Here is a 21,024-nt window from a genome sequence, read left to right on the forward strand (position 1 = left end):
GCCCACTGTGGTCATCTGATGAGCGTCTGCTGTGATGTCCAGTCAGATGTTTTTATTTATTGCTAGTGTTTAGCATCTATTTCACAAGCATCCCTGCAAAGTCTTTTCCACTATCAAGCTCACATCCCAACTTGATGGCTGGCTGCCTCGGTCACTCACAAATCAAAATATGCATTTACAACTGAATAGCATAGCCTTTGGGGACAGCAGTATGCAAAACTATATTATATAATCACAACTGCAGTTGTGATACATACCGGTATATATACCCTGTGATCCTGTAATGAAAGCAACACTTGCTTGAATTAGAAAGAACAGATTTCATACAATGAACCCAGTGAAGTGTTTTTTTATTTACCTAAAAATACATAACATTCTTCCCAGGACAGTACCAAAAAGTCTTGCAAAGTTTTCAGTTTAATACTGCACAAATAAAATATGCAAGGTCCCTTTTAACCACAAAAAAGACCATTACAGGAAAAAACATGGGTAATTTTGTAGACAAGATTCTAAGATCTCCTTCCCTAACAGACATGCAGTGTTGAGAGAAAATGCCTCAAGAGGTTTGTTGGATTCAACAAATACAATAAGCAGTTCATTTGAACAAAACAGTCCATCACAGCCATTATAAAAGGATCAACAGCAGGAATGACTTATCTACAGACCTCAAAAGTTAAAAACCCTAGTTGGTGCTGATGGAGCAGAATACCATTTCCTTTACTACAACTTCCCTCATGAGTGTTCCCTTGTGACAGTTTACATACTACTGTAGAAAAGATTTGGTGCCTTAAGAGGGGCAGTTGAATATTCATACAGGAGAGGGTGTGTTGTACACATAATCGAATGCATGAATGCATTCATGTTGCTGTGTGTGTGTGAGTTCATCTTCCCACTACAGTTGACAGCAGAGCCATGCGGATGTACATGCCGTTTTCAGCCTGGCGGAAGTAGGCAGCTCTGGGGTCCGAGTCCACCTCAGGGCTATACACACACACACACACACACACACACGATACATTAGATGCAACTACAGTAATTGTGTTTTTACCTGCATGTCAAACATGCAAGATAATTGCAAAACTGCAAAAGGTATAAACGGGTACCTGATCTCATTGACTCTGGGCAACGGGTGCATGACCACCATCTTCCTCTTGGCTCCAGTCATGATATGGGGTGTCAGGATGAACTGGCCAAAGCACTGGACAACACACCAACATACATACAGTTACGAGTTACAAGGTCTGCCAGTAAACCCCAACAGAGTAGCAAAGAGTGCAGACAGAGTAAAGGGCTGTTCACACCAGAAACTATAACGATAAAAACGTCCACACTGACCAACGACAAGGAAAGTCTCATGTTGATGAGTGAGATGGTTCAAATTTGATGGGTTCTGATAGGCTCTCAGCTTTTTATCGTTCTCAAAATCGCTCTGAAAGTGACCCCCAACAATATTGTTCATGTTATCGTTATAGGTTATAGTTTTTTTAAGTATATTTTTTTGTTTTTTTAAGTATATTTTTTTGCTTTTTTGCTTTTATTGACAGGACAGTGAAGAGGCTGATAGGAAGTGAATGGGAGAGAGAGATGGGGTGGGATCAGGACATGACCCGGGTCGGACTCAAACCCAGGTCCCCGTGGGCACTTGGACTCGTATGTGGTACGGGCACTGTAACCAGTTGTGCCATAGTGCCCTTAGCGTTCTTGGTGTGAACAGCCCTTAAAGCTTGACTTGTGGTGGTGAAGTGGCAAGGGAACGGCTAACTAAGGACACTCACAGCCTTGTACTCCTCCTCAGTGGCAAAGCGCTCCTTCTGGATTCTGGTCATGTACAGGACGTCAGTTTCAGACAGAGCCTCTTCGATGCTGTCAAAGTACTCCTACGGACCAGAGTGGACACAGATAAAGACTTTATATTAAACTAGTATGCAGTAATGCGTCACAGCATTTCTTCAGATGTTTGGTACCTGCTAAATGAATAATTGTAAATACAGTAACGAATGACCACTAATCTGATGATGCAAATTATATACACCCCATCTAGAATATATCACACCTACTGTACAGATATTATAGTAGGGACCAGGGGGTGGACAAATCTGTAGCAACTGAAATGAAATATGCCCCTCCAAAATTGAGTTTAAGAATGGAAACTGGCCTCCACGTACCTGCTTAATGCCTTTGGAGGCCACAAAGCTCACAATCTCCTCTGGCATGTGGAGGTTCTTGGGCGCCACGTAGCGAAGCGTGATTCTGTACTGGGTCAGCAGTCGGGCCAGAGAGTGCACCGTCCGCCCGTGCTTCAGGTCACCCACCATGGTGATCTATGGAGAGGTATAGAGATGTGATGAGACATAGGAGAAAAGGCGATGAATAAACTCGCTTTTTGTACATCACAAAGCAGAGACTTTCTAATGAGGAGACACAGCACTCAAAGAATCTCCCATAGAAATATATGGGGTTAGTTCATAACGCAAACATGGCAGTTGTCTACCCATATTCCGCCCCTTCCGCCGACAAAAGCTGACATGTGAATACATCGTGCCAATCATGTGTTGTGATCTCACAGCTGGAGCGGGGTTAGGGAGTCGTGATTCATGACGCCTTGCGCACACGCAGTTCTGCCTGAAATAGATGCCCGATAAGTGCCCAAAAAGCGTTACAATATGGCCGCCGAGTGGAGGGACTTGTCTAAAAGGACTTTGCTTAAAGGAGCTATGCGTTTTGTAAGCTTCGAGCTGTCTTGAATGCAGCCACACAGCACTCATCCACTGACATGCATTGTATTTAATACAGCCACTCCAGTGGACATCTTGTTCCAGACAGCCTTGGTGAGCATTACGGCTCCCACACACAGTTGCGTTCAGTCAACGCATGCCAGTGGGTGTTCCCGACGGTAGCTATGCAAATGACTTGAAGTATAACCATAATTTCATTGGCTGGTGCCTTCTGTTGTTGTCCGTCGGTGCAGCAAAAGTTGAACTTTGACACGAGTGACGGGAGCAACGTGACGCAACGGACCCACAATTCAGTTCGGCAACAGATGACGTAAGCCCAGGTAAAGTGGATGGGATGCGTCTCTAGCACTGCACTGCACGCAACTGTGTGTGGGAGGCGTTACAGAGCTTTACACTTACGGTCATGCCGTTGACGGTGCCCAGCTCCTCTCGGATGGTGAAGACGTCCAGCAGGGCCTGGGTGGGGTGCTCCCCGACGCCATCGCCAGCGTTGATCACCGGCTTTCGGCAGAACTTCGCTGCAGTCTGGGATGAAGGGTGGGAAAGAACGAGGGAGATAAATAATACCGGTAAGTCAAATCAGACAAACCAATTTAGTGTTTGAGCCGCTTCCCTGTACTTACCCTACAGAAAAACAAAGGCAAAAGAACAAATTTAGACCAATTTTAGTTCAAACTAAGACCACTCATCATGATAATATGTTGGAGCGTAAACATTGGAGATTATCTGATCTACTAACTAATTTAAACAACTTCTTCATGCGTCACATGCGGCTGTTAGCGCTCACCTCCACGGCTCCAGGAGTGGGGTGGCGCAGCACGATGACGTCAGCGTAGCAGCTCATGGTCTGGACGGAGTCGGCCAGCGACTCGCCCTTCTGCGTGGAGGAGGTAGCCTCGCTGAAGTGGACCACCGAGCCGCCCAGCCGCTGCATGGCCGCCGCGAACGAGCTGCTGGTGCGTGTGCTCACTTCGTAGAACATGGAGGCCATCACTTTACCCTGGATGAATGCAAGGCCACACACACACACACACACACACACACACACTTACTTCAAGAAACCAGCTAGTCATGTGTCATTTTCTGTGGTTTCCCACAGGCCTAGAGAGAGGTCTAGTTCTTCATAAGCATTAATGAACATGGGCAGTAATACTATGTCAGAAACAAAATGACAGTACAAAAAAAACCCAAACAAGCAAGAAGTTCTCAAGTGCCAATCTACTACCTTCAGAATATCCAGACTCCTCTCCTTCTGCACCAGCAGGCGAAGTGTGTGAGCCACATTAAACAAGTGAGACATCTGGGAGAGAAAAACAAACAAACAAATGAATGCAAGACCCCCCATTTCAGTAGACAGATGTTCTGCCCCAACCAGATCTACTGACTGCGAGGTCAACCTGAGTCCTAAAGCGTACCTGCTCCTTGCTGAACTGGCGCACAGCCAGGACGTGCTGTCCCACCAGTGGGTGCAGCAGGGGGGAAGTCTGCAGGTGGGCCACGGCTGGGGTCTGACCTGCCAGGGGGGAGAGGATCCTGGACAGAGGGGGAGGGTGGGGGTATGGGTCTGCGGAGGCTGCCACGTCTGTGGACGGAGAATGGCAGAACAAAAAACACTTAAGTTCAGGCAAGAGGAGGATGGGTGACCAAGGTCTGAGGTTTTCTCAGTTTTTTTCCTATAGCCAATGCAGAGTAGGGCATGCATTAAGCAAAACAGACAAGCCATTGGCAAAGAGATCTTGGGAAAGTATACCAATAGATTAAATGGCATTGAAGAATTATAGGCAGTTCATTTACCAACAGATTTAGAAGGGGGAATCATTGGGAATCATTTTCGAAGTCAATGACCAAACTAAATTAGAAAATAATCAAAAGTCAATGACTCCAAAATTGGCAAATTAGGGAGTCATTTTAAAATTTCCTCTATAATTCTGAAAGCAATAAAAATGTCCATACCGTTATGTCCCTCTTATAGGTAACAACAAATATTGCGGATAGACTTTGTCTGAGACAACAATAATATTCAAGAGCAGCAATCAACAGAGCAAAGCAAAAAGTAATAAAGCACAGGACACCTCTGCAAACAAACTTTCAAAACATGTCTGCCAACTACTCTGTGCCCCATCCCCCCTTCCATGAAACAGGACTGGGCGCACACACACATTGAAGGAAAATCTGCATACCAGCATAGCGGAGGAGGGTGAGGCGAAAGGTTAGCATTAAGCAACAGAACGTCACCAGGACAAATGTCAAACCTGCTTCATAAGCCCTCCTTGCGCTGCCTGAGTCCTCCTCTGCACATGCTGTATACACACGCACAGCCCCAGCACAGGGTTAAGAGACACACATTAGTTACAGTTACAGGACACACTGTAATATCCTCATGGGGCCAAAGTCAATCAGAAGCAACATTTACACCCAATTTTGAGTGATTTGTGTCCCCCAAAACACTAAGCTACAAACTTCAGATCAAATGTGTTGAATATCTTCATTAAGACCTGTGTCCAATCGGAACCAAAAATGGCATCACATGACAAATCAGTGGATTTTTAGATCCTCTTAAATTGAGTTTAGGCATTTCTGTGTCATGCTTGATTACTTCAGCTTGTCATTTCTGTATCGCGGATTACATATTACCATTGACAAATAACCGATGTCTACGTGGAACCACAGTAAATACACCTGAAATGAAAAATGTATATTCTGGCATTTGGACAGAAAGTATAGCTTCAACCCAATTCAAAAGGTTAGGGGTTATCCATTTAGTAATTCTGCTATGTTCATCTTTTGAAATTGTGCTTCCCTCTACTGTTGCTTTTTAAATATGCATTTAATCCAGCGCTGGTTAAAATAATAATAAAAAAAAGGTACCGTCAGCGATTCTAAGTAATTTCTAACCCTTTGTCACATTATTATTAGTTTAAAAACACTAAAACAAAATTGGTGTTTTTTGGTTGGTTTTTGACCAACACACTAATTGACCAATTGACCAGACCAGGATTAGTTCTGGATTAACACCACTTGGCTTAGTGAGTGACCAGCAGCAAAGTCCGGCGGGGGGGGGGGGGGGGGGGGGGGCTGGGAGGGAGGAGCTAAGCGGCTACCTGGGAGGAGGCCGGGGTCAGAGGCGCGGTGGATGCGGGGGGGCTGGATGAACCGGCCGTCCCCTGTGACACCGCGGCGTGGGCTAGGGGGTCTCCCACGAAGGGCCTCGCTGGGGGTGGACAGGCGGGCACGCTCTGGGGTCTGGTACACACACAAACACACAAGCACACAGTGCATTTCAGTTCATTCAAGCTTGTTAGGAAGACACATACACCTGGTATTAGTGTCAAGACACATACACCAAGGAAATTCTGCAAAAAGGCTTTTGACTTTACCTTTGGAGGTTCCTTCGCGGTTTCTTTCAGGACAGGGGTTGGTAAGGCAGGTGACCAGGTCCTCACATCCTCTCCATAGCCTGGGGGCACTAGGACCTGCAGACCAAGGTTCAAACATAGGTCTGCATTGTCTCCCATATAGATGTAACGCATTATGAATTAACCCCCCCCACCCCATAACACACAAATATGACTAGATACTTATGCCACCTGCCATATGCCACATTACACAACATAAGGTTTTTCACTGACTTTCATAACACATGCAATCTAAATCAGATACAAACACAAGCAAAGAGCATTCAACAGGGCCTGACTGACCTGTCCATCAATGTAGGCCACCTCTCCTCTCAGCACCACTCTCCTCACTCGACCTTTGACCTTCATGCCCTCAAAGGGCGTCCACTTGGACTTGGTGAACTGCATGTGCTTAGGGATGACCCACTCCTGCTCCAGATCCACCTGATCAACACAATAACAACCAGATGACCAGGTAATCAGATGTGGTCGGAAACTAGTGCAGCACAATTATCACAATCGCATTCTGAACCCACACAATTACCTAATCGTAAAAGCTACAAATAATTGTGCACAGTAGTTAATTGTCACATTTCTGACTTTTATATTCATGTCATCCTCTTTGCCTATGCAACTTCTGGTTGGGGGGTGTGTGTAGTGTGTGAGGGGCAGAGAAATTCTGATTGGTGAGCTTCACAGTCGTCAGGACTGTATCGCGGTCAGGGGTGGCACAAATTAAAGAGACATTTGGATTATTGAACTGAATCAATTCTTTGGCTTTCAAAAAATCATATCGCAAATCACTATTACAACATCTGTCAAAAGAAATTGCAATAAGATATTTCCCACAAATTGTGCAGCCCTATCGGAAACATTTGCGCTCTACCTCTGACAAGCAGAAATGTGACCCTGTCTTATCAGATGGAAACTGTGAGTCATGTTTTCGGTTTAAAGATTTGCTGGTTGCTTTCATCTTATGTGTGGTCTTCCTCTTTGTTATTGCGTAAAGTGTGATGTATTGTGTGGAAGGACTGACTCATGAGCAATTATTTGTGTTTCAGTACTAAGCTGTATAAACTCCATGCTCTATGGTTGCCACACAGAATTGAGTTCCTGGCTGATCGCTATGCTAGTTATTCTTTTCACAGCATTTTACTCCTTGATACCTTGGATTTTATTTTAGCATAAGAACACAACAAACTGTATGGTGGTCATTCAGTTCAGCTCCAAAAACCAAACGATGGCTCTTGGTTTTACCTCAACGTAGGTGTTCTCCTGTGTGGGCAGGTTAAAGATGCGTCGGGGGTTCTCGTATAGCCTCAGGATGATGTCGTCCAGCGTGAGGCGTCCCTCGCTGACGGCGGTGAGCAGCAGGGGCAGCATGGTCTCCAGCCCCGGGTAGCCCGGAGGGGCCTTCTCCAGGTTCTTCTCATCCACTGAGTGAGGGGCTATGGAGAAAAAAAAACAAAACCACCAAACATGGCGTCAAATCCAAGAAAGAAAACATGCTTTCAAAATGTTTCAATAATGTAATGTTATCCACACCGCATTATTCTTAATTCACTTTCATTAATATTTGGTTTTCAATTTTCCTTTATCATAGATGGTTTTTTTTTCTGGAAGCTGATAAAGTCTAGGTGCACATAGGCTCTTGCCCAAACCCTTCCCTTTGCTCACCATGGTCGGTGGCGAAGCAGTCGATGATGTCCAAGTTCTCCCAGAGGGTCTCCATGTCCTCCCTGCTGCCCAGCATGGGCCGCACCTGCGCCCTGCCCAGCCCGATCACCGGCACGTTGTCTTCGCACAGGAAAAGGTGGTGTGGCGCCACCTCGCACGTCACCTGGATGCCCTTCTGCTTGGCTGCACGGATGATTAGGATCTGGAGGTCAAAAGGTCGGAGGTCAGGATTCTGGATAGTGCAGGCACAGTTGAGGAACTGGTATCTAAACCATCTTGCTGTTGATCACACTGATTTCTGGCCTGTGGCCCTTTAACCAGATTAATTTTAGGCATGGAGAATCTAAACACGTACTTCAACTAGCTTTTGATCAGTTCACATACACAATATTTTATTTAAATACATCAACTTAATTCCAATCATTATGGCAAAAAAAGAAAGAAAAGATTTTACAGCACAACAGCATGCAATTTAAAGTTACGACCTACTCAAGCCAAGCCAAGTTAATGTTAAAGTCCCACTAGCTGCAGGTGCTGCAGTAGTGCCTTACCTCCTCTCTCTTAGCTACGTGGCAGATGTGCACAGCTCTCTGGTACAGCTGGGCCACCATCAGAATGGCCGCCACCGTCTGTTTTTCAGCATGCGCTACAATGGGCAAGTGCTTCGGCCACTTCTCAAAGTGCTACAGATAGCAGTAAAAAAAAAAAAAATAATAATATCAAAATGCTGAGAATGCTATAATAATAAGACAATATTTTTTAATTAAATAATTATAAATTAAATATATATAAATTAAATAAATGTTTTAAATATATTTTTCTGCAAACTTCACAGAAATGTTTACTTCAATACTCCAATTCAGACAAGCAACAGCATCAAACTTACACTCCCTCAAATGAGACGCTATAAAAGTGAGTTTTTTTTTTTTGGTAGTCATATTGTGCTTGCATCAATTACCCCAGTTCAGTACCGGTCCTAATATTTTCATCAGGAGCACTGTATGGTTTTACCTCCATCCACAGGGAGACGTTGTCCATCTTCAGCGTGGAGTAGGTGTCGTTCAGGTACATCTTCAGGCCCGCTGCTGAACTTGCAATGGAGGGCAGGATGGCAGCATTGTCGAAGGCTGCTCCCAGGTAAAGGGCATAGTCACAGCGACACCCAGCCTTTGCAAGCTGACGTTAGAAAGGAGACAGTGTATTACATATAAACATTGGGGCTGAAACACACAACTGATTGTAGCCAAAATGGCAGCCTAAATATGCACTATGGAAGCAGTTTGTCTAAGTTCTTGAATGCGAATACTACTAAATTCAACAGCAGTTGAGTTTTAAAGTGCAAATTATGACAATTAATGTTTTAAATGTTAAACATTTTTTCAACTCAGGAATGGGACAAATTCTGAAATAAATAATAATCTCTCATGCCCTGATAGCTCCCTTTAGTGTACCTTCTGTGCCATGGCGAGCGAGTTCTGGTCGATGATGGCGGGATTGGTGTTGGGCATGGCACACACCATGGTGACGCCGCCAGCCAGGGCAGCGGCTGTGCCCGAGGAGAAGTCCTCTTTGTGAGTGGCTCCAGGCTCACGCAGGTGGACATGAACATCGATGAGACCTGAGGAGAAGGAGGCAGCACCAGGATTACATACAGCTCACAAAGAATCACAGACCCATAAACCACAAGGCACTAACGAATACTAAGACAGTAAGTAGAGCAAGTAATTATATATATGATATTAATGGAACAATGCTGTACTTTACACATTGATGTTTAAAGTATAGTTCTTAAAGTAATCACAGGTCAATACTTAATATTTCTACATGTGAAAACCATGGAAAAACAGAATGACAACACAAATCTTATCATACGTAGTATTTTATCTACTGTAGCTCCCTAAAATCATGGTCCATAACAACCTCTACTCTAACTGCACTTTAATGAGTATCCCTGAGGATTTTAGTTTTAGACTTTGTGGTATTTCGGTGAGATTTTTCACTGGACCTTTACAAGTTGCTCACCTGGAAGACGTACGAGCCTCTGTGACGTCATGCAGTCCACGTGGGTCTTAACAGCTGGGGCTTGACCAATCTGACGAAGTGCCTAGAGACAGAGACACACACACCTCTTTATATAATCAACAGTGCACACAGGTAGAAGACCCTGCTGCTGATGAGCCTGAGACCTAACTAGTATATGCAGCCAGCTTTAGGCCAGTGGAGGGCTGAGAGGTAACCCATTAACTGATGGCCCACCCAAACCATGGGATCCCAGCTGTGTGGCATTGAGAGCGCATTCTCATAACATCCCTCTCCCTGCACGGAGACTCCTCCTATTCTCACAAGATAAGCACACTGTTTAGACTGTCTGCAATGCATGCGTCCCGTGAGCTCCTCGACAACACTCACACAGATGTTTCTGTAACGAACTTCACTACACAATCAACTAAGGAGAGAAACAGAGGACAGTCGCTCAATAGATAGAAGCATACATGTCAATTCCTTGCTTCACATAGCATATTATTATATGGCAATTGTGTGTATTGTGCAAATAACTAAATTACACAAAGATTACCTCACTTCACCAGAGACTTTCCATTTATACTACACTACACCAAATAAACCCAAATGTGACTGCTCATTAATGACAGAAATGTCTGGTAATAACAGCGCCAGCTCTGTACCTGTACGAACATCTTGGTGCACTTGATGTCAATGATGAGGGGCACGGAGTAGTCCACCGCCATACGGCGCGTGCGGTAACCCTTGGTGACGAAGGAGGACAGGCGTCGGCCGCCGGAGTTCCTCATGGACAGGTTGATCACCAGGTCGAAGTGGTTCTCCTCCAGATAGTCCATGATGTTTCTCTGCTTGTCCTTGTTGGGGCAGTCCGACTCCTCCTCCTCGAATGGCCAGTCCACCGCCATCACCTGCAAACCACACAGGCAGACACAGCACAAAAAGGTCAAGGTCAGCTGTAGTTTTAGGCCGTAAACGAACTAGTTTGGGCCATTTGGTCAGCGCACTACAAAATAACCAAAGAATTGATTTCATACAGCTTTCAATGATTGCCTGCCATCAACAGCACAACCTTTAGGCCAATGTAATGAATTTCCACTGCCACCTAGAGGCATGGAGGAGTAAGTGTGATTAAAAATCTCCTTGATTTCAGATAATAGAAGTAGAGCTGCAGATAGTCCCTGTGGCTCACACACACAGTGTATATTTTTCAATATTTAATTGTGTGAATCACCAACCTTGTCATTTCACGGACATGGTGAAACTGAGCATTTTAGAATCAGATTTTCTCATCAGAAGACATGAAAAAATCACACCAGACAGTGACATTACTGTATATGGTTAAAATCAGTTTCTATTAGGTGAACAACTGGCAATGTGCAATCTGATGCATAAGGGCCTAGTCCACCCGAGGCAGACACAGGGCCACTGAGAGCACCTGCTGTCTGTAGGCTGCAGGGCAGCGAGTGTTTACCTTGACTCCGTGCTCTGTGTAGAAGTCGGCTGTGCCCAGGCTGGCGTAGAGGTTATAGCCCAGACTCTCCAGTGTCTGTACCGTAGGTAGCAGCTCACTCTTATTCTGAAGAAAACAATGACCACTCACAGTGAGTGACAACCACAGCAAGGACGGGTCAGAAGTAGGCTTATTGCATTCATTTTAGTATGGCGAAAAAGCCTGCCAACACTGCACAATAGATACATATTATAATGATTTTTTTTCTTTTCATTTTTCATTTCCTTTTGTTTGATCAGTGTCTATGTGTCTAGCGTCGTTATCTCTAAAACAATTCCATACTATTTCTGATCTTTTAACATCGTAGTATAACAGTTTGTAAGCTTATTTAATTGTTACATGTAGGGGTTTTGTCCATTTCATGTAAATAATGTGCATTTTAGCGATCTCTTTTTGAGCATTTCGAGGATGTTCTCTTCCCATGGCGCTGCTGCCGTTTTCTGTAGCAACAACTTACCTTGTAGCTGCCGATGGAGAGGAGGATGTTCTTCTTGGGGATTTTGAAGCCGGTACTGAGCATGGCCTTGATGTAGGCCTCGTAGCGGTTCTCCCCGAAGCAGGCCACCTCCCCAGTGCTGGTCATCTCCACCCCAAGCACGACGTCTGCCCCGGCCAGCCGGGAGAAGGAGAACTGGGGCACCTGTGGTCATCAGGAGGAGATTGCAGAAATAATCTCATTAGGAACAAAAGTGCTACAACCTATGAAAAGCAAAAATGGGTCAATCTAAGCATGATTTGTATTTGAATTTATTTTATGAATATAACCATGCCATGTAGCAAGAATCAATCTCCATTCCAATATTTTCCATTCATCTAAATAGAAAACATGCCTTTCATTCTCCAATTGAGATCCCAACTGCATTTTGGGAGCAGTCTAGCCATTTTGTTACCTTGACGCCCACAATGCCGGTTCCCCTCATCAATCCCACAGTCTCCACCTCCTCTCCCATGATCAGCTGCGTTGCCAAGGCAACCATGTCAACACCCAGCGTCTTGGAGACGAAGGGGAAGGAGCGAGAGACTCGCACGTTGCACTCGATCACTTTCAGCTGGTCATCCTGAGGTGGAAAACCCAAAACCGTATGTTGTTGAAGAATGGCAGCCAAATGTCAAGTTTGATTTGTAGACATGGCATCAAGTTGGATTTTCTGGTCACTGGCACAATGCCAACCACTGGTCTGTATATACAATGAAGCAGCGCTTCACAAACTCTGGATATAGAGAGTAGACTGTAGATCCAAGGGAGAACATGTATATGTGAGAACACACTGACACTGCTGTTCACTGGGTGCTTGACTAGTATAATCATTCTATGTTGTTTTTATGTGTTTTAATTATTACTTTTTAAACAAACACTTTTAAACTATTACCCTTTTATGTACTATTACCTTGTGTGTTTTCTTTTTTCTTTTTAAACTATTCTTTGACTATGTATGATTTTATTAGTTATTCCTGTTTGCTTTTGTTTATGTAAAGCACATTGAGTGACCTTTGTGTATGAAATGCACTATATAAATAAAAGTTAACTTGACTTGACTGTGACCCCACCTTAGCGATGAGCTGCAGGTTGAAGGGGCCGGTGACCTGCAGCTCCTGACCGATGGCGTGGACGATCATCTTGATGCGCTCCATGGTCTTCTGGTTGATGTCCTGCGCCGGAGTCACCAGTGTGGCGTCCCCCGAATGTACACCGGCGTTCTCCACATGCTCGGACACGGCGATGGCGATGACCAGTCCGTCACATGCCACTGCGTCCACGTCGATCTCCTAAGTGTGTGTGTGTGTGTGTGTGTGTGTGTGTGTTGATCAAGTTTAATGAGCATTAGATTAACGATTAGTGAGGAGTTTCTCTCTCAAACATGACTCAAAGTCAACCAGAGCCAGAGAAGTGAACCAGAGCCTGAGAAGTGTGAAGTGTTGCATCAGACCAAAGGCCTTAGGCCATTCCACAAAAATGTCTCGACATGACCGCAAACATACAGGAATAAGTGTGAACCTGACCTCAAACACACAGTAATGAGTGTATGAAATGAGGTTATACTTTCTAGGAATTCAAACTGGGTCATGCCATTGCTATCAATATTTCATGCTACATGTATTGAAGTATAATATATATTTTATATATTAAGTTGATATAAAACAACCAACCAGCTTCAATTTTTTCCATATACTGTTTTCTCTTCAATGCATTAAACTATTGGAGTACTAAACCATGCCACTGTCCATTTAAAGCTGCAGTTGGCAAGTCTGGCAGACTGAGGGGACTTGGCCAAAATTTTGAATGTTTACAACTCTCATGCCCCTCACCCACTACTACCAAGCATCCTCCAATCGAAGTCGTGCACTTACTGTGATTGACAGTAAGATCTCACACAGCCCTGCGCTGATTGGACTAGAATAACCGGGAGAGGTGGATTTTTGCAAAACAAATAACAGGCTCTAGGTGGAGGTGGTGGAGAATGATGGAGGGAAGTCTGAGACGCTGTGCTGGCTAACCTTAGCCTCCTGGATGAATTTGGAGATGACCACAGGGTGCTCCTTGGACACGGCCACAGCGCTGCTCAGGTACTTCTCCAGGTCGCGGTCGGAGTACGCAACGTTCATGGCCGCCCCGCTCAACACGTAAGAAGGCCTCACCAGACATGGGTAGCCCACCGTCTCACAGAAGTGCATGGCAGACTGGGGAGAGAAGAGGGGAGGAGCTTTCAGTCAACTCGGAGCATCTTTTCAACAGCCTTGTGGGAAAATCCAGCGTTACTCTATAGACCCTTTCAACAATAAAAACAAAAACAATGCTTGAACGTTCTATTTGGGCCCCAATCTACTTCCTCTGCATTAAGATAACATATGGAATGTTAAAAAGGAAGTCTTGTGGGGCCAACTATGATGCTGATAATGGAACTCTCTTGAAAGGGTCTAAACTGCACCACTTGCACTGTGATTGTTACCTTGGATTATACAACTTCACAATAACAACTTAATAACAACAGCCGCGTTTACATGGACGTTCTTCCAATCAGATTGAATTGATTCTGATTAACGATTTCAACCTAACTGTTTACATGAACGCTAAATAATCCAACTGGCGTTTAATCTGTGTTTACATGGAACAAGCATTTAATCATTTAGAAGCTCCTAGTCGTATTGCCGCCATGGAAACTCCTTTGTTTAAGTCACTGTGCATTATTACCACATAGGGAGCACCTGCGTAGAAAGAAATCTCCAACTATCGGAGTACCTGTTTACATGGGTGGATTTTTCCATTGATCGGATTATCAGAGCGGAGTACACGACCTTCTCGATCTGATTGGAAATTTAGTGGGATCGGGCTTAACCTGATCGGTTGAGGTGTTTACATGATGCGTTTTTATTCCGATTGAGCCATTATTCTGTTTCTTATCAGATTCAAAGAGTCCATGTAAATGGTCACATGTTGCTAACATCAAGAGGACATTTAATTCTTGATACTTCCGTGTAACTCAGAACAGATATCTATGAGACGCCAAAGTCTCCTTTTCCGCAAACATCCCCCTTCTTCCCGTCCACTCCTCACCTCGTTGTCGGACAGCTCTTTCCAACGGGGCTGGCTGATGCCGATGGTGTCCAGCATGCGGGAGAACTTGAAGCGGTTCTCGGCCGAGTCGATGAACTCGGGCGAGGTACCCAGGATGCGGCACTGCTGCCGGTGCAGTGGCATGGCGATGTTGTTGGGCAGCTGGCCCCCCATGCACAGGATGATGCCCTCCGGGTTCTCCATCTCGTAGATGTCCATCACCACCTGGACATGGAGAGGAGGGTTAAAGGTCACGGGTGACCAAGGGATGATCCTCATGGGTTAGAGGGAGAGAAAGAGGGAAATTTCCCAAATTTCCCTCTCAGGATCAAAAGAGTATATATACTGAAAGGACTTGATGGTCTGAGTGAGACTGTGTTCGCACCTCAAAGGAGATCTCATCGAAGTAGAGTCGGTCGCACATGTCGTAGTCCGTGCTGACAGTCTCGGGGTTGTAGTTCACCATAATGGTTTTGTAGCCCATCTGCATTGAATGGAAAATTAAACAGGGTGAGCAGTCAACAGAAATAAATTCTACAGACTTCCTGACATTTCTGAACCCATTCTATCCCCTTCTAACGCCTGTAAGGCTATTATGAAAGTAACCTGCTTTAAAAGTGACCCCCACCCGCACCCCCTCTTTCTCCATCGGCAACTTTCATTTGTATCGTCTCTCTGCGGCCCCGCGCCATCCTTCTGCTCCACCCACCTTCCGCAGCTCCATGATGCAGCCCACGGCGCACCAGTCGAACTCCACGCTGCTGCCGATGCGGTAGACGCCGGAGCCCAGCACCATGACGTGCGGCTGCTCGAAGGCCAGGTCACTCTCCGTGCCGTGGTAGGTCAGGTAGAGGTAGTTGGTGTGGGCCGGCCACTCCGCCGCCACAGTGTCGATCTGCTTGACCACGGGCAGGATGGCCCAGTCGCGCCGCAGCTTACGCACTGCCAGCTCGGTGCTGCACGAGAGGAGGGGGCAGGTGCAAGCAAGAATCTGAACTTTATCAACTACAGATGGGCCGATATATCGGCCAACACTGCCCTTGTTTATTGATATAGGCTATCGGCAAATGTATGACATTTACCGCTGGCAGCGGCTGATATTTGTCTATTATGCAGCATCAACGGCATAACTTGTAATGCCACATGTATTGTGAGATTATAGCTGTACATGTATGCAGACAATATGTTTTTTCTATCAATTAAGTAAGCAAATTTCTTAACTGTTAGACTAACAGAAGTGCACTGCTTCTCCTCCGCCAATATTATGCCTATAGGTTAATGAGCGTTATCAAAGACGGGTGCATATGATGACCATAGGTACCTCTGCACAGCCATGGCGATCTGCTTGTCGGAGAAGCCCAGCTGCTTGGCCTTCCTCATCACCTCGGGAGGCATGGTGCTCTCGTCCTGGTTGTAGGACTCCAGCAGGTGCTCGTGGTCGGTTATGTTCTTCATCTTGTGCAGGAACCAACGGTCGATCTTGGTCAGCTCATACAGGCGGTCCACCGTGTAGCCGGCCCGAAGTGCTGACGCCAGGACGAAGATGCGCTTGTCTGTGGGCGTCTGGAGCTCCTGTGGACAAGAACAGTATTTACACATGAATGGTGGCTACACAAAAACACAAATGCACACACTTACTGTATGTAGACACACACACATTGAAGTAATAATTGATGCATTCTTGGTACTATTTATTTATTTGGGTGTCTATACTCTCTAAAGTCAATCTCTTTGTCACTGGGGACAATACACCACACGCTGCTCGTGCTCAAAGTAAGAAATATTCAGTAAAAAGAACATCGTCTATTAGCAAATCCCAATTCCCAAATATGTTGGTAAATTGCCCCAAAGGTGTAAAAGAAGAGTGGGTGGTTGGCAAACCTGCTCAGAAACTGGTTTGATGGTGTGGTCAAATCCCACACAGTTCTCATCCACCATTCTCAATGCTTTCTGGAAGGCTTCCTCAAAGCTTCGACCAATAGCCATCACCTCACCTTAGAGAACACCAGAAGTCAAACATGGCATAAATTGTACAAATTTTTTAAACAAAAATATATGGACATTTTAAGAGAAATAACTTGATAATTTGGCACTGTCAGTGTATTCTTTGTGTAGCCCTCAACAGGCTCTTCTATTATAGGCTCATATAGATCAATGTACAGTACAGGCCAAGTTTGGACACACCTTCTCATTCAATGCGTTTCCTTTATTTTCATGACTATTTACATTGTAGATTCATCAAAACTATTAATGAACACATGTGGAATTATGTACTTAACAAAAAAGTGTGAAATAACTGAAAACTTGTCTTATATTCTAGTTTCTTCAATTTAATACCATATTCAGCAAGCCATAACTTGACAAATATTCATCTGCGGGCCAAATAACTTTGCATTCATTCATAGTTTTGAGGTGTGTAAACTTTTGGCCTGTACTTTATATTATGTTATTAACATATATTATGCCCCCCCCCCCCAAAAAAAAAATATTGTAGAGTGTGCATACGGCGCAGTCTCACCCACACTCTTCATGGAGCTGCCGATTGTGGTGCTGACGCGCAGGAACTTGCTCAGATCCCACCGTGGGACCTTGACCACACAGTAGTCCAGACTGGGCTCAAAGTTGGCCGTGGTGGAGTTAGTCACAGAGTTCCTGTGGGGAAAAAAACATCCAACAAGAGGTTGACATAACAAAACAACTCGTTATAAAAAAACAGACTGTGAGACTTACGGGAAGGCTACACTGGGACCGCAACTGAAACGCTCTGTTCACATGGTGTAAAAATAGTTTTAGAAGACTGGTCTAATTTTTTTTGATGTACATACCACCATCACATGGAGCCAGATCCATTGATTATAATGGAAGCTGACTGTTGGCAGCAAATGCTACGCAAACGGAATGCTTCAGTTAAGTGCCCTGTATAGCCTACATGTTAGTAAAAGCAATTCAATTCAGTGCAATAGGCCACACCAATTTTTTCATTGCCTATAATAAAACACCACAAGAGCTGCGTTGCGAGACTCACTTGAGGGCTGAAAGGGGGATCCCCAGGCCTAGTTTGGCCGCGACGTAGGCCAGAGGATAACCTGTGGCCTTACTGGCCAGCGCTGAACTCCGGGACAGACGGGCATTCACCTCAATGATGTAATACTAGCCAAAGAAAAGCATCATTTGTGAAAAACAGCTTAAAAAAAAACAAAAAAACAATTAGATCCATTTACCCAGCTAGAGAGTAGCCGTATCTATTTGTTTAGACTAGTAAGAAACCTGATGAGGCTTTCTGAAGTGTAAATAAACGCTGTAGGGTTTTCCTGGCAGCAGTACCTGCTCGGACTCTGGGTTGAGAGCGTACTGGATGTTACACTCTCCCACGATGCCCAGGTGGCGGATGACCTTGATGGCAGTGTTCCGCAGCATGTTGTACTCGTAGTCGTTTAGCGTCTGGCTGGGAGCCACTACGATGGACTCTCCCGTGTGAATGCCCAGTGGGTCAATGTTTTCCATATTACACACCTAGGCAGGACACCATACCCACACACACACACAAATGAATAAACTCAGACAACATTTTTTACTTGCCATTTCAGCTCAAGATGCCATTTCAGTACACTTACTGTATATTATATTTATTCATTTAGCAGATTCTTTTATCCATGGTCAGGGCCTGTCAGTACTATTACTAGAGGATAAAAGTGCCGACATTATAAGGCTAGTCAGTGTGTGGTAGGAGAGAGTGGTGGAAGGACGTAGAGGAGGGAAGAGGGGGAAGTGCATGGTAAGTGTGTGTTAGGTACAGTCGATGTCTTTTGAATAAGGTGTTTAGAGAAGTACTGCTGTGGTCCATTTATCAACAGGAGTACCAGTTCCCAGTTCTTTATTTAAATCTGAGGACATGAGGAAATTAACCTACCGTAATACAGTTGTCGTAGGCGTCCCTGACCACCTCGTACTCAATCTCCTTCCAGCCCTTGAGGGACTTGTCCACCAGGACCTGGGAGGTGTGGGCAAAGGCCTGGGTGACCAGCGTGATGAGCTGATCGCGGTTGTTGGCGAAGCCCGAGCCCAGGCCTCCCAGGGCAAAGGCAGAGCGCACCAGCACAGGATAGCCGAGCCTCTCCGCTGCCGATACCGCCTGAGAACAAGAACATACAGAGAGGTCAGACACACAATACACAATCAGTAAAGAGAATAATTAAAGGGGGTTTCATTTGAGAGAATCTAGCTGGTTCAAAAGTAAAAATAGAGCCAAAACAGCACAAACAAGAATGCCAACAGCAATGTTACATTTCTTCTGATTAATCATCTCCACAACTACTACAACCCACTCTGTTACAAACAGGTAAAATTCAACTCCCAATACTAAACCACTCCATCTTATGGGCCGCCTTACAAACGACTTTGACACAAAATTTGGGAAACATTCTTGAAAGATTGTAGTCTTTTAACTAATGCCCCCTATTCAAGCTTTACGCAAAATCTTATCTCTTAATCTTTCCCAAATCTTGTCAAAGTTGTTTGGTGTACTGTAAGTAGGCCATTAGTTGTCCCTGGTCATTCTGTAGTGGCTATCCTGTGATCGCAGGCCCAGACGCAGAGCTCACCTGTTCCACGGAGAGCGCCGCCTCGCTGGGAGCCACGTGCTCGTTGATCTCCTCCATCTTCTCCACAAAGATCTTGCGGTCCTCCGTCATCTCGATGGAGGAGACGGGGGTCCCCAGCACGCGCACCTGGTACTTCTCCAGCACCCCGCGTTTGGTCAACTCCACGCCGCAGTTCAGCGCCGTCTGGCCACCGAAGGTGAGCAGAACACCGTCGGGTCGCTCGTTTTTAATCACCTAATGAAGACAGGCCAGATATAGTCAGGAATATATTCATTTATTGTCCCTATGGACAAACGTACATCTGCCATTTCCTTCCTTTACTGACAGGTTCTTCACTGACTCCTTAACATAGAATTATTGTCATGATGGCATGCTTATTTTGTACAATGAAAGTGCAATTGTTTTAGTAGCTTGAAGTAAGGCCAGGATGTCTGTAATATTGGAATGCACAATGATACACAACAGTACTAGATGTGTTCTCTTACCTGTGTAACATACTCTGGGATGATGTGTTCTCTTACCTGTGTAACATACTCTGGGGTGGTGTGTTCCCTTACCTGTGTAACATACTCTGGGGTGGTGTGTTCTCTTACCTGTGTAACATACTCTAGGGTGATGGGCAGGAAGTAGACCTTGTCTGCCAGCCCCTTGGAGGTCTGCACGGTGGCGATGTTGGGGTTGATGAGCACCGTCTGCACATTCTCCTCCTTCAGAGCTTTGATGGCCTGGTGGGTGTTGCAGAACATGTGTTTGGTAGCGCAGTATAAACATGAAGATGGTTATGGTTATGGGATTTGGCAGACACTTTTGTCCAAAGCGACATACAAATAAAAACAATACAATAGTTACATTTAACAGAGAACAATTAAAAATGTTGGTAAATGTTGGTAAGGAGAATAGCAATAATAAACAATGATGTCAATTCAACCAATAGCATAATGACAAAACAAATACTATAATATACAAACCATAACTCAAAATAAATGATTAATTAACTAAGTGGATGTTGAAAAGATATGCCTTTAGACCCTGCTTGAAAAACCCAAAACTATCATACTAAGACGCTACTTATGCAAGGAAAATCTGAGCCCAAATAATAACATGAAGGCGGTCACCAAATCGGCTTTTTATCACTTAAAAAACATTGCGAAGGTTAAAAACTTTATATCACCGGTAGACCTAGAAAAGCTTATTCATGCTTTCATTACCAGCAGGGTGGATTACTGTAATAGTCTTTTCACTGGTCTCCCTAAAAAAACAATAAAACCTCTTCAAATGATCCAAAATGCAGCAGCAAGGCTATTGACTAGAACCAAAAGAAGAGATCATATCACACCAATTTTAAAATCTTTACACTGGCTACCAGTGACCTATAGAATTGATTTTAAAATCCTTTTACTAGCTTTTAAATCTCTAAATGGCCAAGGACCTCTCTATATAGCAGAGATGTTTGAAATTTACAGCCCCTCAAGATCACTCAGATCAGCGGAAAAACTCCCAACTGGCACAATCCAGCGCCCGCACCAAGCAG

At 44.8% G+C, this 21,024-nt stretch overlaps 2 protein-coding genes across 6 annotated transcripts in view; one reads left to right on the top strand and one right to left on the bottom strand.

Moving 5' to 3' along the window:
* Positions 1–7,037, top strand: part of LOC121712138 — an 18,812-nt gene extending 11,775 nt beyond the window's left edge. The window contains exon 6 of the transcript XR_006032518.1: positions 7,027–7,037. The gene's annotated coding sequence lies outside the window, so the exon portion shown is untranslated. The remainder of the gene's footprint in view (positions 1–7,026) is intronic.
* cad (carbamoyl-phosphate synthetase 2, aspartate transcarbamylase, and dihydroorotase) overlaps positions 334–21,024 on the bottom strand; it is a 28,172-nt gene continuing 7,481 nt past the window's right edge. The window contains exons 10-45 of one of the 5 annotated variants that reach the window (XM_042096131.1): positions 20,087–20,218; positions 19,494–19,727; positions 18,803–19,024; positions 18,217–18,405; positions 17,918–18,042; positions 17,411–17,544; positions 16,774–16,886; positions 16,214–16,464; positions 15,602–15,848; positions 15,278–15,376; positions 14,893–15,117; positions 13,836–14,018; positions 12,888–13,106; positions 12,230–12,397; positions 11,797–11,979; positions 11,301–11,405; positions 10,492–10,737; positions 9,830–9,911; positions 9,259–9,425; positions 8,819–8,983; positions 8,359–8,490; positions 7,808–8,009; positions 7,388–7,578; positions 6,434–6,574; positions 6,113–6,208; positions 5,837–5,978; positions 5,370–5,414; positions 4,993–5,035; positions 4,151–4,322; positions 3,961–4,035; positions 3,523–3,735; positions 3,135–3,260; positions 2,166–2,321; positions 1,776–1,877; positions 1,104–1,198; positions 334–981 (exon numbers count right to left, since the gene is read on the bottom strand). In XM_042096131.1, coding sequence (XP_041952065.1) covers positions 882–981; positions 1,104–1,198; positions 1,776–1,877; positions 2,166–2,321; positions 3,135–3,260; positions 3,523–3,735; positions 3,961–4,035; positions 4,151–4,322; positions 4,993–5,035; positions 5,370–5,414; positions 5,837–5,978; positions 6,113–6,208; positions 6,434–6,574; positions 7,388–7,578; positions 7,808–8,009; positions 8,359–8,490; positions 8,819–8,983; positions 9,259–9,425; positions 9,830–9,911; positions 10,492–10,737; positions 11,301–11,405; positions 11,797–11,979; positions 12,230–12,397; positions 12,888–13,106; positions 13,836–14,018; positions 14,893–15,117; positions 15,278–15,376; positions 15,602–15,848; positions 16,214–16,464; positions 16,774–16,886; positions 17,411–17,544; positions 17,918–18,042; positions 18,217–18,405; positions 18,803–19,024; positions 19,494–19,727; positions 20,087–20,218 — 5,520 coding nt within the window. In that variant the 3' untranslated portion in view covers positions 334–881. Of the gene's footprint in view, positions 982–1,103; positions 1,199–1,775; positions 1,878–2,165; positions 2,322–3,134; positions 3,261–3,522; positions 3,736–3,960; positions 4,036–4,150; positions 4,323–4,987; positions 5,036–5,369; positions 5,415–5,836; positions 5,979–6,112; positions 6,209–6,433; positions 6,575–7,387; positions 7,579–7,807; positions 8,010–8,358; positions 8,491–8,818; positions 8,984–9,258; positions 9,426–9,829; positions 9,912–10,491; positions 10,738–11,300; positions 11,406–11,796; positions 11,980–12,229; positions 12,398–12,887; positions 13,107–13,835; positions 14,019–14,892; positions 15,118–15,277; positions 15,377–15,601; positions 15,849–16,213; positions 16,465–16,773; positions 16,887–17,410; positions 17,545–17,917; positions 18,043–18,216; positions 18,406–18,802; positions 19,025–19,493; positions 19,728–20,086; positions 20,219–21,024 lie in introns of all 5 variants that reach the window. The other 4 variants (XM_042096130.1, XM_042096134.1, XM_042096133.1 and 1 more) reach the window with 4 other exon arrangements.

This window comes from Alosa sapidissima, chromosome 6, assembly GCF_018492685.1.
Source record: "Alosa sapidissima isolate fAloSap1 chromosome 6, fAloSap1.pri, whole genome shotgun sequence".
NCBI classification, from domain to species: Eukaryota; Metazoa; Chordata; class Actinopteri; order Clupeiformes; family Clupeidae; genus Alosa; species Alosa sapidissima.